We start from the raw sequence: 16,728 nt of genomic DNA on the forward strand, positions 1-16,728 counted from the left end.
ATTGCTCCATGTTCACTCTTGGTACATATATTTTATTGTTTACTTTTCAGCTGGGGGTGGTTTTAGTGTGCATTGTGCACAAAGGGACGGGGTTATTCCTCATATTTCATGATATTTTATACTTTGTATTGAACTCATGTGGAATTTGTGCCTCTTTACCTGTTGATTGGCGGGATCACCATGGGCGTGATTGTTCATTGCTTTTAGCTGTTTTTAATTGATAGTGTCAATAAACGTTTACCTTTTATATTTATATACTGAGTAGTGGTGTGCATTACTTTGGAGTGGTTCTCTCTTCTCTCTTTTCATCACACCTGTAGGTCCTCTCCCCTGTGATTACATCATTTCTTGGATGACCACACCTCTAGGTCCTCTCTGGGATTTATATCCTACCTTGGATGACATCACAGCTCTTGGTCCCTTGTGATGACGTCATTTCTTGGATGACATCACCTGTAGGTCCTCTCTGTGATTTATATCATACCTTGGATGACATCACAGCTGTTGGTCTCTTGTGATGACGTCATTTCTTGGATGACATCACACCTCTAGGTCCTCTCTGGGATTTATATAATTCCTTGGATGACATCACAGCTGTTGGTGCTTTGTGATGACGTCATTTCTTGCATGACATCACACCTGTAGGTCTTTTCTGTGATTTATATCATTCCTTGGATGACATCACAGCTGTTGGTCCCTTGTGATGACGTCATTTCTTGGATGACATCACCTGTAGGTCCTCTCTGTGATTTATATCATACCTTGGATGACATCACCTGTAGGTCCTATCTGTGATTTATATCATTCCTTGGATGACATCACAGCTGTTGGTCTCTTGTGATGACGTCATTTCTTGGATGACATCACCTGTAGGACACCTCCACGTGGTTCGGGGAGAATCAGTGATGATGGAGCCGCTTGCCCCGCCTCCGGCTCCTCCCCCTCCAGTCACATGAGCGGCTCCATGCAGGAGCTAAAGCGCTGCTGTCCCACCATGGCGGGCTGCACCGGGCGAGGGCTCTCACCAGCCCCGGCTAGCGTGCTCGCGAGTCACCGGAGACCGTGCTAGGAGCGGCTGCTGAGTGCCGGCACCATGGCTCTGCTCCATAGGTTTTTCAGCAAGCGGAGCAGCTGCAGCCCTGAGCCCAGCAAAGGTACCAAGGAGGGCGCCGCGTTCAGGTGATTACCCGGTGCATGGGGCTGTGGCTTGGGGCGTCCTGTCGGGGTTGGTGATGCTGCCTCTGGTTTCGCCATTATTTCAGGGCTACCTGGTGACTGATCGCAGATGTCACGATTTTTCGTTGTGGTCACGTGACAGTGTAAAAAAAAAAACCCACCCCAATAAAAAACACTTTTTGCTGCAATTTGCAGACAGTGCACAGATTTGTTGATCACGTGATCAGCATTGCAGCATAAATCTGCATGTCCCATCCAGTAATGGTGAGCAGTGGTGTGCAGGGCTCTCCGGCCTCCTAGGGGCACAGGTGGTATTTCTGTGTGGTGCTGAGGCTGGCAGTGCCATGCTCCTGTACCCACTCGTATTACTCTTGGCAATGCTCGCCGCCCACCAAGTCCAACAATTTACTCCCTGATGGGCAGTGTGTGATCTGGGGGAAGTGGTGGGAGCCGTATTGGCGATATTGGGCATGGTGCCGTACCTGTGTGGCCACATGATGGCCTGGAGGTGGCTCATCCACTCTGCCAGTAACATGCACACACTGTCTGCTGTGAGGAGAAATCGCTCTAAAGAATGTTCCTATTCATTTCTATGTAACGATGAGTCGCTGCGCACATGGTAAATGCTGTTACCCTGCACACTGGTGGACCTAGACAGAAAGGGGCCCAGGTAGTACCAATAATATATCTGACCCGGCAGATACGGGGGTTAATCTGCAGGGTAATGGTGTTACCAACCTGCATGCTGCCGAACACTGCAGGGAGGAAGTAAACTCTCTTCCCCGGCAGCATTCGGTTTCAATAATGGGGCGGCACCGGTTCTGTCATCTGAGAATACAGAGCGGCGGCTGTACCTGTGCCCTCGGCGCTGACGCTTGCTCTGTATTGGGGCCGGCTGTCTGTCAGTGCGGGGGGTGCAGTTACAGCAGTTACAGCCTCTGCTCTGTATACTCAGATGACAGAACCGGTGCCGCCCCCATGACTGAATCCAGAACATTGCCGGAGGGAAGGAAGACTGGTTCCTGGCCAGAAGAAGTGATGGCGGTGTGCACTGGATGAAGATGAAAAGCAAAGACGTAGGACTTCAACTAGCGACAACACCAGTGAGTCGGTGTGTTACCTGTACACTGACACTATACACTGTGTACTATATACAGATATCCTATGTATAATGTCACTGGTGATTACTGTATTACCTGTACACCGACACTATATACAGAGCTCCTGTATGTCATGGGTGATCACTGTATTGCCTGTACATGGACACTGTATATGAAGAACAGATCTCCTGTGTTTAATGGCACTTATATTGATATTAGTATTGTGTGTTTTCATTAATCAGTATTGTAGTATTTGGTCACTATGTTGTGGTACTGTGATCTGGTCATGTTGTGACGATATTCCTTGTATGTAGTATTTTTTTGGTCACTATGTGCTGGTGATATGTGGTCTGGTCATGGTGTGGCCGTATTTGTTCCTTGTTTATGATATTATTGGTCATTTTAAAAATTGAAAAATAAAAATATACCTAAATTGTATTGGATATTTTAACAAATGTTTAGTAAGTTAGAGTAGAGCCAGGCCAAAAGAGTCTAACTTGTCATAGTGGCGGATTAAAAAAAAAATCTTTTGACCAAAGCAAAAGCTTCTGGTTGTGTGTGATTGGTGAGGATGTGATGTGAAGTGGAGTTTTTTCAAGAGAGCGGTGGAACTGTAGACTGTTCGAGGTAGAGGCAGAGCTGGGGTAGAGCCTGGTGGACTCTCAAAGGGGGCCCTGAAAATTTTGCCAGTATGGGGCTCCGAAATACCTAGTGGCAGCCCTGGATCCCCTATCCTGAACATTGGCCATTTAATTTTTCCCTTCCACAGGAACAGGAAACATACATAAAGATAGAGGGGGGCGGTCCGCCTCTCCTCCTCAGTTTAGGTTTCCTGTTCCTGCGGGAACGGCAGGATTTCTTTAGGAAAAATACCTGGGCATGCACGCCGCCTGTGCGGTATCTCTAGGAGCGGCAGGGGCTGCAGTCCAGAGGCAGCGTCGGGGGAGATCCGTTTGACGGCTCCCTCCTCGTCTGATAAGAAGAGCGGATGATGGCTAGGTCCGGATAAGGCCGCCTGGCATCACTTCCGAATTGGGTGGCGGAAGCAAGCGCTGGAGCCCTAGGTGAGCGTTCCGGAAGAGCGTCCGAGGTAAATTCCGGACTGCGCATGCGCCGACCGCCACCAATGATTGCCCAGAAGTAGTTGTTAGGGTATGTTCACACGTTCAGGATTTCCATCCTTTTTTTTTCAGGACAGTTTTTTTTAAAAAACTGCAGCTCTTGGCAGAAAACGCAGGTCCTTTTTTTGGTCCTTTTTTTTGTCCTTTTTTGATGCGTTTTTTGATGCGTTTTTTGATGCGTTTTTTTTATCCTTTTTTTATGCAGTTTTCTATGCAGAGACTGTGTGTTTCCTAGGAAGCTTTTTAGGGCTAAAATGGCTGAAAATACCCTACCCCTAACCCTACCCCTAACCCTACCCCTAACCCTACCCCTAACCCTACCCCTACCCCTATTCTAACCTTAGTGAAAAAAAAAAAAAAAATTCTTAATTTTTTTATTGTCCCTACCAATGGGGGTGACAAAGTGGGGGGGGTGTCATTTACTATTTTTTTATTTTGATCACTGAGATAGGTTATATCTCAGTGATCAAAATGCACTTTGGAGCGAATCTGCCGGCCGGCAGATTCGGCGGGCGCACTGCGCATGCGCCCGCCATTTTGCAAGATGGCGGCGCCCAGGGAGAAGACGGCCGGACGGACGCCGGGTAAGTATAAGGGGGGGAGATTAGGGCACGGGGGGGGGCATCGGAGCACTGGGGGGGGGGGCATCGGAGCACGGGGGGCGGGATCGGAGCACGGGGGGGCAGCCACACTCCGCCCACGCACTTCCGCCCGCTCCCCCGCACTTCCTGCTGCAGCGGTTCTGCACATCAAATCGCAGTAAAACCCGCAGATATATTTTTGATCTGCGGGTTTTACTGCGATTTTGACCTCACAATGGAGGTCTATGGGTGCAGAACCGCTGCGGTTCAGGAAAAAGAAGTGACATGCTCCTTCTTTTTTGCCGCAGCTATTCTGCGCGGCTTTTTAAACGAAATTACGGACCATGTGCACAGCAGTGACTGTTTTCCATAGGGTTACATTGTTATGTACCCTGCATGGAAAACTGCTGCGGAACCGCAGCGGCAATACCGCTGCGGTTCCGCAGTAAAAAACGCACTGTGTGAACATGGCCTTAAAGTTCCGGGGCATCTAGGCTGGAACCAGCGGCGGGGGGAAGTGCGCTTTCGCGCATGCGCAATGCCGCAAGAGAAAAAAAGGGAAAGTGCACAACGCCCTATATAAATCAAATGGGCACCATTATTTGGCGATGCAAGATGTCATCCCCAGGTGCCATGGACCCTAAAGCAGGAGACCAAGTACCCCCCGCCAGGGATCGTACCAGCAAAGGATCTTCAGACACCGGTCATAAGAGCGGCTCGGTGGTTAGATCCAGGACAGGATCTCGGGCTTCTGATCCGGTATTAATTGCTTCACTGGGTGAGTGTGTCTACTCTGCCTATTAAGCTAATACTGTCTCCCCTCTCTTTCTTTCTTCCTCCTTCTCTCGTTATAACTCTGATCAGGCTAAAAAGCGACAAAAAACAAGGAATGCGCCTTATGTTGCCAGCCCCTACCAGACTCATACCCTAAGAGACTCTGCAAGGACTGTATAACTGAAACCACACAAGGAGCGTCAGTGTCCGTTACGGACTTGCGTGCTATTATTAGGGAGGAGTTAAGAGCTATGTCCCATGATAAACCTCACAAATCTAAACCTAAAATGCCAACACCTTCGTCGGATTCGGATAGTGACCAAGCTGTATGCTCAGAGGCCTCCCTATCATCCTCATCATCATCTTCATCATCTGAGATTGAGGGACGTTCTTGTTTTCCGGTGGAGAGTGTGGACAATCTAGTTAAATCGATAAGAGACACTATGGGGTGCGTGTGAGGAGACGAAGGGTGCACAAACCGCGCAAGACATAATGTTTGCGGGTTTGACAGAGAGAAAAAGGAGATGTTTCCCAGTTATCCCGGCGGTAAAAACATTAATAAAAAAAGGAGTGGGAGAAACCGGATCAGAGAAGCTTTCTACCCTCAGCGTCAAAACGAAAATATCCGTTTAGTGACGAGGAGCTTCTTACATGGACTAAAGTCCCTTAGGTTGACGCAGCTGTAGCCTCTACCTCTAAGCAGTCAACCTTACCCGTTGAGGATGCGGGACTGCTCTCTGACCCTCTGGATCGTAAAGCAGAGTCCTCCCTAAAAAGATCCTGGGAGTCAACTACTGGCATATTCAAACCAGTAGTAGCAAGCACTTGCACCGCCAGATTAATGCTCATCTGGATTGATCAACAGATTGAGAAGATCTCAAGGGAAAAATTACGGGCTGCTATCCCTTTAATACGAGGCGCAGCAGCCTTTATGCCGGATGCTTCCGCAGATTCTCTCCGGTTGGCGGCTAGAGCTGCAGGTCTTGTAAACAACGCAAGACATGCATTATGGATGAAGAGCTGGAAAGCCGATGCGCAGTCAAAATCTAAAATATGCGCAATCCCGTGTGAGGGTGAGTTCCTCTTTGGCAAAACCTTAGACGAGATATTGGAAAAAGCGAAAGACAGGAAAAAAGCTTTTCCTGACTCTTCTATCCCTTTTATAGGAGAGCCTTTAAAAGGAGGCCGTTCGGCAAGAGAAGGCAAACAGACAGATCGACTGCATGGACCACTAAAGAGGATAAACGGAGAGGTACCATGTTCAGAAGAAACAACCCCCCCCAAAGGATAACAAGTACTGATGATATACCAGTAGGGGGTAGATTGAAATTTTTTTTGCCACCCAGTGGGAAAAAATGACATCTAGTTCGTGGGTTTTAAATATCGTCCGAGATGGAATTAAATTACAATTCTCTCGTGTTCCCCACGAATCATCTATAATATAACGCTGGGAGCGTCACTCTGTCCGAAGCCTTTATAGACTGCGCAGGCGCAAGTGCCGGCGCAGTCTGGGCCTCACAGAGTGACGCTCCCGGGAGATCGCGGTATGCGTTCACACTGAACGCACACCGCGATCTCCAACAGAGAAGCAGGGACCGCCAGGAGGGTGAGTATCGCCTATATTCACCTGTCCTGCGTTCCACCGCTGAGCGCCGCCATCTTCCCGGTCTTCGGCCTGTGACCTTCAGTTCAGAGGGCGCGATAACGCGCTTAATGCGCGCCGGCGCCGCCCTCTGACTGAACGCAGGACAGCGCTGGAACGCAGGACAGGTGAATATAGTAAGTGCTGGGGGGCCTGAGCTGGCGGCGATACCGGCACCTGACCCCCACAGCGCGCCGGTGTCCCCGCCTGCTCAGGCCCCCGGATGGTTGCAGCACATGACAGGATGGGGATGCAGGATGGGGACGCAGGATGGTTGCAGCACAGACCAGGATGGGGACGCAGGATGGTTGCAGCACATACCAGGATGGGGACGCAGGATGGGTGCAGCACATGACAGGATGGGGACGCAGGATGGGTGCAGCACATGACAGGATGGGGACGCAGGATGGGTGCAGCACATACCAGGATGGGGACGCAGGATGGTTGCAGCACATACCAGGATGGGGACGCAGGATGGGTGCAGCACATGACAGGATGGGGACGCAGGATGGGTGCAGCACATGACAGGATGGGGACGCAGGATGGGTGCAGCACATGACAGGATGGAGACCATATACCAATATAAATGCTCGCCACCCGGGCGTAGAACGGGTTCAATAGCTAGTATATTATAACATCTCTCAGCACGCCTGTACAACAACAGGCTCTGGAGCTTGAAATTCAAACTCTGTTATCAAAACGGGTTTTGTTCCAGGTCCCTGAAGGACAGGAAGGTAGGGGATTCTACTCTCCCTTATTCCTGATTTCCAAACCCGACTGTTCATTCAGGACAATCATAAACCTTAAACTCAATTCCTTTATCGAAAACCATACATTTAAAATGGAATCCATTAGATCCACTATAAAACTCCTCTTTCCAAACTGTATGATGGGGGGGCATTGATTTAAAAGATGCTTATTATCATCTCCCTATCCATGACAGATACCAAAAATTCTTCAGGGTAGCAGTGACAATCAACGGCAAGATTCCTCATTTCCAATACGTAGCCATGCCCTTCGCCCTTTCTACAGCGCCAAGAATCTTCACTAAGATAATGCTAGAGGTGATGCCCTATCTTCGTCAAAAATAAACATTAATTGTACCCTACCTGAATGACTTTTTGGTTATAGGAAATTCAGTTACTCAATGTGCTGACCGCTTGGCTCACGTAATTTCCTCTCTACAGGATCTAGGTTGGATCATCATACCAACAAATCCAGACTTACTCCACTTTCCCGTCAAGCGTTCTTGGGGTTCCATCTAGACTCCATAACCCAAAAGTGTCTTCTTCCTCAGGTAAAGATACTACTTATCAGACACAAAGCCATAGCGGCAATACATAGTCCACGTATATCCCTAAGACAAGCTATGTTATTGCTAGGATCCCTTATTTCTTGTATACCTGCAGTGAAATGGGCTCAATATCATACCCGAACACTGCAACACCAAATTTTGCAGGAAGAAAGACGGTTATTTGGTCGCCTAAATGCAAGAATAACCTTGTCACAGGAGGTTTTAACTTCCTTAACGTGGTGGCTGGATCCAGACCATTTGAGTGGTGTTCCATGGGTAGTTACGCCATCTCATACCATAACCACTGACGCCAGTCCTCATGGATGGGGCGCTCATATGGGAAATGATTTTTGCCAAGGGTTATGGAACATGAAAGAACGCTACAACTCATCTAACCTTGAAGAACAGAATGCGGTAAAATACGCCTTATACCATTTTCTCCCACAGCTTCAGGGAAAAGACGTCAGAATCCTTTCCGACAACACCACCACAGTAGCGTATCTAAACAGGCAAGGAGGCACTCGATCAGAGACTCTGATGTCTTCTGCTGGGCAAATCTTGACTCTAGCGGAAAGTCACCTAACATCCCTTACTGCGCTTCACATAAGAGGGGAAAGCAACCAGCAGGCAGACTTCTTAAGTCGGCACACCTTGAGACAGGGGGAGTGGTGCCTAAACCATCATATCTTTCACGACATAGTATCCCTATGGGGTCGTCCTCAAATAGATCTCTTTGCCACAAAAAGAAACAAAAAAGTCCGAAGATTTGCCTCCTTATCTCCAGCGGATCATCCGGACATTCTGGACGCTCTCCAAGCCCCTTGGCAGTTCAGTCTGGCATACGCCTTAACTCCAATCATATTACTACCACAGGTCATACGCAAAATCGGAGAAGGAGCGAGAGTTATACTGATAGCTCCATTCTGGCCCAAGAGACCATGGTTCTCGTGGCTGCAAACCATGTCGATCTCAGACCCTTGGGTCCTCCCCTCGACACTCAATCTTCTCTTCCAGGGACCGTTTTTCCACCCTCAAGTGGACAATCTCCATCTGATGGCCTGGAATTTGAGAGGCAGATGCTAAGATCAAGGGGGTTCTCGGAAGGATTGATTGACACACTCCTCCAAAGTAGAAAACCTTCCACCGCATAAATTTATACAAAAATATGGAAAAAATTCTTACTATTTCATACATCTTCCAACACATCAAAAATTCTGATACAATCTATCCTGGAATTTCTTCAAAAAGGGAGAGAACTAGGTTTAACTGTAAACACCTTAAAGGTTCATGTCTCAGCACTAGGAGCCCTCTATGGCCATAACATTGCGGGGGCTAGATGGGTATCCCGATTTATTACAGCCTGCGAACGGATAAATCCAGTTAATATACCTAGAATTCCTCCCTGGGATCTAAATTTAGTTTTACAAGCCCTAACAGACTCTCCATTTGAACCAATAGATTCAATACCAATCAAAAGCCTATCACTAAAGACGGCCCTCTTGGTAGCACTGACTTCAGCTAGGAGAATCGGTGACATCCAATCACTCTCTATAGATCCACCTTTTCTGTTAACCTTTCAGGATAAGTTAATTCTTAAACCAGACCCTTCCTACCTTCCCGAAGTAGCAAAGAAATTCCATAGGTCACGAGATAATCTTACCCACTTTCTTCAGTAATCCCTCCACTCCTGAAGAACAGAAGTACCACACTCTAGATGTTAAAAGAGTAGTGTTAAAGTACATTGAAAGGACCAGCAGCTGGCGACAGAGTAGGGCTCTGTTTATATCCTTCCAGGGACACGAGAAGGGTCATGGAGTAACAAAAAGCACCTTATCCCAGTGTATCAGATTATCAGACTGGCCTATTCCGCGAGAAAAGAAAACCATCCGGAAGGCATAACGGCGCACTCTACCAGAGTGATGGCATCCTCCTGGGCAGAAAGGGGAGAGGTCCCAATTGAGACTATATGTAAGGCGGCAACTTGGTCAAATCCTTCTACATTCTATAACCACTATAGGCTTGACCTATCGTCAACTTCTGACCTAGACTTTGGCAGGACTGTCCTCAGCACGGTGGTCCCTCCCCCAGGTGATGGTCTCTGAAAAATCTCCAGTAGGGTGCTGTCGTGGCGAAAGGGAAAAAGCCGGATTACTTACCGGTAATACTCTTTTAGTGAGTCCACGACAGCACCCTCTCACATCCCTCCCTACGTTAAAATAGTATATATTAATAAGTTAAAAATTCCTCTTATCTTACATAGGCAAATATCATTATTTAAAATCAAACTTTTTACCCTTCGCCACGACAGCACCCCACATGAGAGAGAGGGATCCGCCCATAGGAACAGGAAACCTACAGAATAAAAGGAGGCGGTCCCCTCTCCTCCTCAGTTTAGGTTTCCTGTTCCTACAGGGACCCGGCTTACCTACAGATGAAGAGGATCCCTGGGCCATGCACCCGCCTGCGCCGGTTTCTGTGGGAACGGCAGGGGCTGCGGTACCAGAAGCAGCGGCGGGGGAGCCCCTGCTTGCAGCCTCCCCCCTCGTCTGGCCAAACATCCACGGTCCGGGTCCGGTCACCGTAGGTCCGGCCGGCACTGTGAGGACGCGCGCGCTGCAGCGGCCGGCTTAATAGCCTCTGGCGGCCGCATGGTGAGTGAGAGCGGCGCGTCTAACCCGGAAGTCGCGGGAGCACTTCCGGGTTGGTCCGGGGAGGCAGGAGAATGGGCGGCAAGTTTAAAAATGCAGCGCTAGCGTCGGGCCGGTGTGTGTGAAATGGCTTCACCGGCCGACGAAGCGCACCTGCCCGCAGTGCAACAGCGCTCTCCCAGCAGGGAGAGAAGCACGAGGAGCAGCACAAAGAGTGGTGGCCGACCTCCAGAGAAGAGTTCTACCACCAAACGAATTCCGCCTCCAGAACCGGTACCTGTCAGCTTCACTGGGTGAGTTTTTGAAAGAGTCTCTTCCTATATGCTGATATATGTTCCTCCTGTATCCTTCCTCTAGACTAAGAAAAGGACACACAAATCTAAGCATAAAGAGTGTGCTTTATGTACGCAGCCCCTCCCGGATGATTATGCCAAAAAACTGTGTGCAGAGTGTATCATGCAAACTCTACGGCAGGAAAATATCATGACTCCCTCAGATGTCAGAGCTATTATCCGAGAAGAGATGCAGGGTTTGGCGCAGACAAGTAGCGCCAGTACCCGTCAGCCTAGCAGGTCCCGGTCTCCGGTTAGTTCGGAGTCAGAGGGTGTATGTATTTCTTCAGACGAAGAGGGATCTCAGCCGAGCTCATCCGAGACTGAAGGGGGACTTTGTCTTCCCAACAGTAATGTGGACAATTTAATAAAATCTGTCAGGAGCACGATGGGGTGCCCAGATGGGAAAGAAAAGAAATCAGCACAGGACATAATGTTTGCGGGGTTAGGACAGAAGAAACGTAGGTCCTTCCCCGTCATACAAACCATCAAAGATATTGTCAAAAAGGAGTGGGACAAGCAGAATAGAGGGTTTTTACCATCATCCTCTAAAAGGCGCTATCCCTTCAGCGATGAAGACCTAAACACCTGGTCAAAGGTGCCAAAAGTTGATGCTGCGGTAGCCTCCACAACCAAACAGTCGGTCCTACCAGTGGAGGATTCAGGGGTCCTGACAGACCCGCTGGACCGTAAAGCAGAAGCTTTACTAAAGAGGTCATGGGAAGTCAATACGGGGGCGTTCAGGCCCGCCATATCTAGTACCTGTACTGCAAGATCTCTACTAGTATGGACGGAGCAATTGGAGGAACAGATTAGAGGCAAAACTTCGAGGGAATCTATCCTGCTGAAATTGCCTCAAATTAAAGAAGCAGTAGCATTCCTAGCTGATGCCTCAGTGGACTCGCTACGTCTTGCAGCCAGGTCAGCCGGCCTAGTCAACACAGCCCGGCGTGCACTCTGGCTAAAGAATTGGAAGGGGGACGCACAAGCTAAAGCAAAACTTTGTGCGATTCCCTGTCAGGGTGAGTTCCTTTTTGGGAAGACGCTGGATGAACTCCTGAATAAAGCAGGTGAAAGGAAGAAAGGCTTCCCTAACCAGTATCTTCCATCCTACAGGAGAGCCTTCAGGAGACGCCCCTTTACTAGGAACAAGCCGCTTGAACAAAGAGAGCGATGGGAGTCGAAGGACCCAAAGCAAAAAGGTGCCTTTTTTAGCGGGTCCCATAATCCGAGACGTAAATACCGCTAACCAGGAAGTAGGCGGCAGATTAAAATTTTTTCTTCCCCAATGGGAACAGATAACATCCAGCCAGTGGATTCTGGACATTGTGCAATACGGCCTTAAATTAGAATTTGATCGAATCCCTTGGGATTCCTTCATAATAACATCTCCAAAAGGTCAGGACCAACAGAGGGCTCTAGAAATAGAGATCCTATCTCTTCTATCTAAGAAAGTCCTGATTGAAGTTCCCCAGGATCAAAAAGGGAAAGGGTTCTACTCCCCTTTATTCCTGATTAATAAACCAGATGGTTCATTTAGAACCATCATAAATCTTAAAAAATTAAATTCTTTCCTGCGTAATCATACCTTCAAAATGGAATCCATTAGTTCTACCATAAAACTCTTATTCCCTAGGTGTGTCATGGCCGGAATAGACTTAAAGGACGCCTATTACCATCTTCCCATACATGCCGAACATCAGCAGTACCTAAGGGTAGCAGTCACCCTGGAGGGAAAGGTTCGTCACTTTCAATATGTTGCAATGCCATTTGGGCTTTCTATGGCTCCCCGCGTCTTCACTAAGGTGATACTAGAAGTGATGGCTCATCTACGCCAACGAGATACCTTGATAATACCCTACCTAGATGACTTTCTAGTGGTAGGAAGCTCTGCACTTCAATGTAAAACTCGTTTATCTAATACGATCTCGTCCCTACAGGAGTTAGGTTGGATCGTCAACTTCGAAAAATCTCGGCTGAATCCAGAAACCGTTCAGACATTTCTAGGAATCCAGCTAGACTCCGTAAGTCAGAAATGCTTTCTTCCTCAGTCAAAGAGGTTGACTATACAATCAAAGGTATCAGACGCAATACGCAAACCCTACATGACACTAAGGAAGGCCATGTCCTTACTGGGGTCATTATCATCATGTATCCCTGCTGTACCTTGGGCACAATTCCATACCCGTCAATTGCAGTACGAAGTATTGTCGGCTCAGGGGAAAGACGGTTATCTAGAAAGTAGAATAACTCTTTCCAGTAATGTCTTAGAATCGCTATCCTGGTGGCTAGACATGGACCACCTATCACGAGGTGTGCCATGGATAATAGACCCGTCTAAAATAATTACCACCGACGCCAGCCCTATTGGGTGGGGAGCACATATGGAAGACAATCTGGCCCAAAATACTTGGGATCAGACAGAATTAATATGTTCCTCCAACTGGAAGGAGTTAAAAGCAATAGAATGTGCCTTATATCATTTTCTTCCGCAGATTCATGGAACAAATGTAAGAATTTACTCAGACAATTCCACCGCAGTGGCATACTTGAACCGTCAGGGTGGTACAAAGTCAGGAAGTCTGATGACCATAGCTGCAAACATCTTTCAGCTGGCAGAGGCTCATCTAACATCCTTAACAGCCCTGCACATCAAAGGTGTAGAGAACATCAGGGCAGACTACCTCAGCAGAAACGAGTTGCGTCAAGGAGAATGGACCTTAAACAAATCCATATTCAGAAGATTAACAGAAGCATGGGGGATACCACAAATCGACCTATTTGCCACAAGAGACAACCGGCAAGTACAAAGGTTCGCTTCCCTGAACACCAGGGATCACCCAGATATGTTGGACTCTCTCCACCATCCTTGGCGGTTCAGACTGGCATATGCCTTTCCTCCAATGTCTCTGATTCCTCTAGTGATCAGAAAGATCAGGAGGGAACAGGCAAGAGTAATCCTCATTGCACCATTCTGGCCGAAAAGACCATGGTTCTCTTGTCTCCAGACCATGTGCCTATGCGATCCTTGGATCCTCCCATCAGACAAGGAGCTGCTGTACCAAGGCCCCTTTTTCCACCCGCAAGTGAAAGGTCTTCACTTGACGGCGTGGAATTTGAGAGGCAACTATTAAGTTCCAGAGGGTTCTCAACAGAACTAGTAAACACCCTCTTATTGAGCAGGAAAAAATCTACCACCCTAATATATAGTAGGGTATGGAATAAATTTTTAGACTTCTACACGGTACCGTTCACTAAGCAAGTTCCACTCACACCTATCCTAGAGTTCTTGCAAAAAGGCCGAGAGTTAGGACTATCTGTAAATACCTTAAGAGTTCAGGTCTCGGCATTAGGAGCCCTATATGGATGCAATATAGCAGCTAATAGGTGGATCTCCAGATTCATAAAATCTTGTGAACGTAGTAAACCGGTCCATATTCCCCGTCTACCTCCGTGGGATTTAAATCTAGTATTAGAGGCCTTAACAAGCTCTCCATTTGAACCATTAGATTCAATACCTTTAAAAATCCTAACATATAAAGTAGCCTTACTAGTAGCCCTAACCTCAGCTAGACGGGTTAGTGACATCCAGGCCCTATCAGTAGACCCACCTTTCTTACTGATATTTCATGATCGGATAGTCCTGAAACCAGACCCCTCATACCTCCCTAAAGTAGCGTCCACCTACCACAGGTCACAAGAAATATTTCTCCCTTCCTTTTTTGATTCACCTGTAACTCCAGAACATCATAAGTTCCACACCTTAGATGTCAGAAGAGCCATCCTGACTTATATAGAAAGGTGTCAGACATGGAGGGAGAGTAGGGCTCTGTTTATCTCCTTTCAGGGCCACAAGAAAGGACATGGGGTCACGAGAGCTACCATATCTCGGTGGATCAGAGAGGCTATCTGCTTGGCCTATACGTCAAAAGGCGAGATTCCTCCAGTGGGTATAAAAGCGCACTCAACACGAGCCATGGCTTCCTCCTGGGCGGAACAAGCAGATGTACCGATCCATTTAATATGTAAGGCTGCAACTTGGTCTACACCTTCTACCTTCTACAACCATTATAGACTTGATCTATCTACATCTTCTGATCTGACCTTTGGTAGAGCTGTTCTTAATACAGTAATCCCACCCAAATAATGACTCTCTGAAAATCTCTCATGTGGGGTGCTGTCGTGGCGAAGGGTAAAAAGCCGGATTACGTACCGGTAATGCTCTTTTAATGAGTCCACGACAGCACCCATGTATTACCCTCCCTAAATTATGCACAGCTCTTTCCTTTAAGGTCACAAATAATGGTTGTATAGAGTTAAGAAATTTATGTGACTGAATAAGAATGAATACTAACACTTTTGCGGTTCCCCTTTTTATACTCTGTAACTAAACTGAGGAGGAGAGGGGACCGCCTCCTTTTATTCTGTAGGTTTCCTGTTCCTATGGGCGGATCCCTCTCTCTCATGTGGGGTGCTGTCGTGGACTCATTAAAAGAGCATTACCGGTACGTAATCCGGCTTATTTGCTCTAACATTGGCGGTCCTCCGGGTACTCTGAAATCAAAACTGAGGAGGAGAGGCGGACCGCCCCCCTTTATCTTTCTGTAGGTTTCCTGTTCCTGTGGGGCGGATCCCTCTCTCCAGTAGGGTGCTGTCGTGGACTCACTAAAAGTATTACCGGTAAGTAATCCGGCTTTTTTACTCCCTTTTTATAGCGCCATTATTTCTTCAGTGCTTTACAGATATTATCCATCAATAGAAGGTCCTGGACGGCCCCTTTACTAAGGCTGTGTACATGCCATTTGAGGCCTATAGTTGTTACTGATTTCAGACCCCTGCTCAACAGCTGAACCATTGGTCCAAGAGCTTTTTAGTGAGCCGGTTACATGGATGGGTTGGAACGAGTTATGGTAAAAAGCAGATTCTAAACTCGTCATGCTAAAAAAAAAAATCTCTCTAATTCTGCTCCCTCACAAAGCAGTAGGCATACTCTACTGCATGCTGGGTGGCACAGTTACATATGTGTGCAGGATCGCTAATCCAATGGCTTAAGACCCAAGCCTGAAACATGTATTTTTTTTTTTTCTTTTAATTTGTGCTGCGCTGGTCTAAAACTGCGTTCTTCCCTGTCTGATGGATGGGGTTCATAAATGGAGGTGCACTGTAATATATCCCTTCTTTGGTCATATAGTACTACATATACTGTGCCACACTGTAAGGTTTGTTCACTCTGATCAGCTGTGTGAAGAGACTGGCACTTAAGCAGAACAATCCTGCAATATCCTGAATGGCCGCTAAAAAAAGCCACCGCAGGCCATTGGGAACCAGCCAGCTGCTGCTAACATTGAAGGGGGTGCAGCAGGGTGCCGCTAGTTGGGGCCACACAAGCTTAATATTGAAAGAGCCATTTTGTTGAATAGGTGACTGACTTATTTGTGGCCTTATGAATATTACTACAAGTTATTCATTGAAAATGTGATTTCAGCCCCATAACATATGGGAATATTCGCAGAAGGCTCTGTGCCTGAATTGTATATATATTTTTTGAAAACTTGTTGTCTTACAGTAGCAACAATATGAATGAGATTTCTGAAGTCTTATTCACAATGTTTCTCTATCCTCCCCCATGACAGCAACCCCCCCCCCCCCCCCCATGACAGCACCACGGAGAGAGGGAATCCACCCTTTAGGGACAGGGAACCTACAGATAAAAAGCTGCTACCTCTCCATCACATCATTTAATTTCCTGTCCCTGACAGGGAACCTTCAGTTCAGTGGTACCTGAGAAGATGCAGGTGAAGATCCAGGGCCGGCCAGTCTGGGTTCTGGCAGCGGGGAGGCCCCTTTCACGATTTTTGTGGTGCCTGACGCTGGGACCGAATGGTCTTGCGGGGGGAAGCAGAAATTTTGGCACGATGGATGTCACCATCTAAGAAAAAAACCAAACCCTTTGCTGGACCCTGTCCCTCCTCCAGAATCATCGGTACCTGCAGCTGCATCTGATGGGTGAGTGATCTTTGTGAAAGTTCACCATTGTTATTGGAGTTCCCCGTTTTATTT

The 16,728-nt window shown here is 47.6% G+C and overlaps 1 protein-coding gene across 2 annotated transcripts in view; it reads left to right on the forward strand.

Annotated features, from left to right (window-relative positions):
• Nucleotides 1–952: 952 nt before the first annotated feature.
• The window catches only part of FNIP2 (folliculin interacting protein 2), a 162,403-nt gene continuing 146,627 nt past the window's right edge, over nt 953–16,728 (forward strand). The window contains exon 1 of one of the 2 annotated variants that reach the window (XM_069744142.1): nt 953–1,179. In XM_069744142.1, the coding sequence (XP_069600243.1) occupies nt 1,094–1,179 (86 nt within the window). In that variant the 5' untranslated portion in view covers nt 953–1,093. The remainder of the gene's footprint in view (nt 1,180–16,728) is intronic. The other variant, XM_069744139.1, reaches the window with a different exon arrangement.

Source organism: Ranitomeya imitator, chromosome 1 (genome assembly GCF_032444005.1).
Source record: "Ranitomeya imitator isolate aRanImi1 chromosome 1, aRanImi1.pri, whole genome shotgun sequence".
NCBI lineage: Eukaryota > Metazoa > Chordata > Amphibia > Anura > Dendrobatidae > Ranitomeya > Ranitomeya imitator.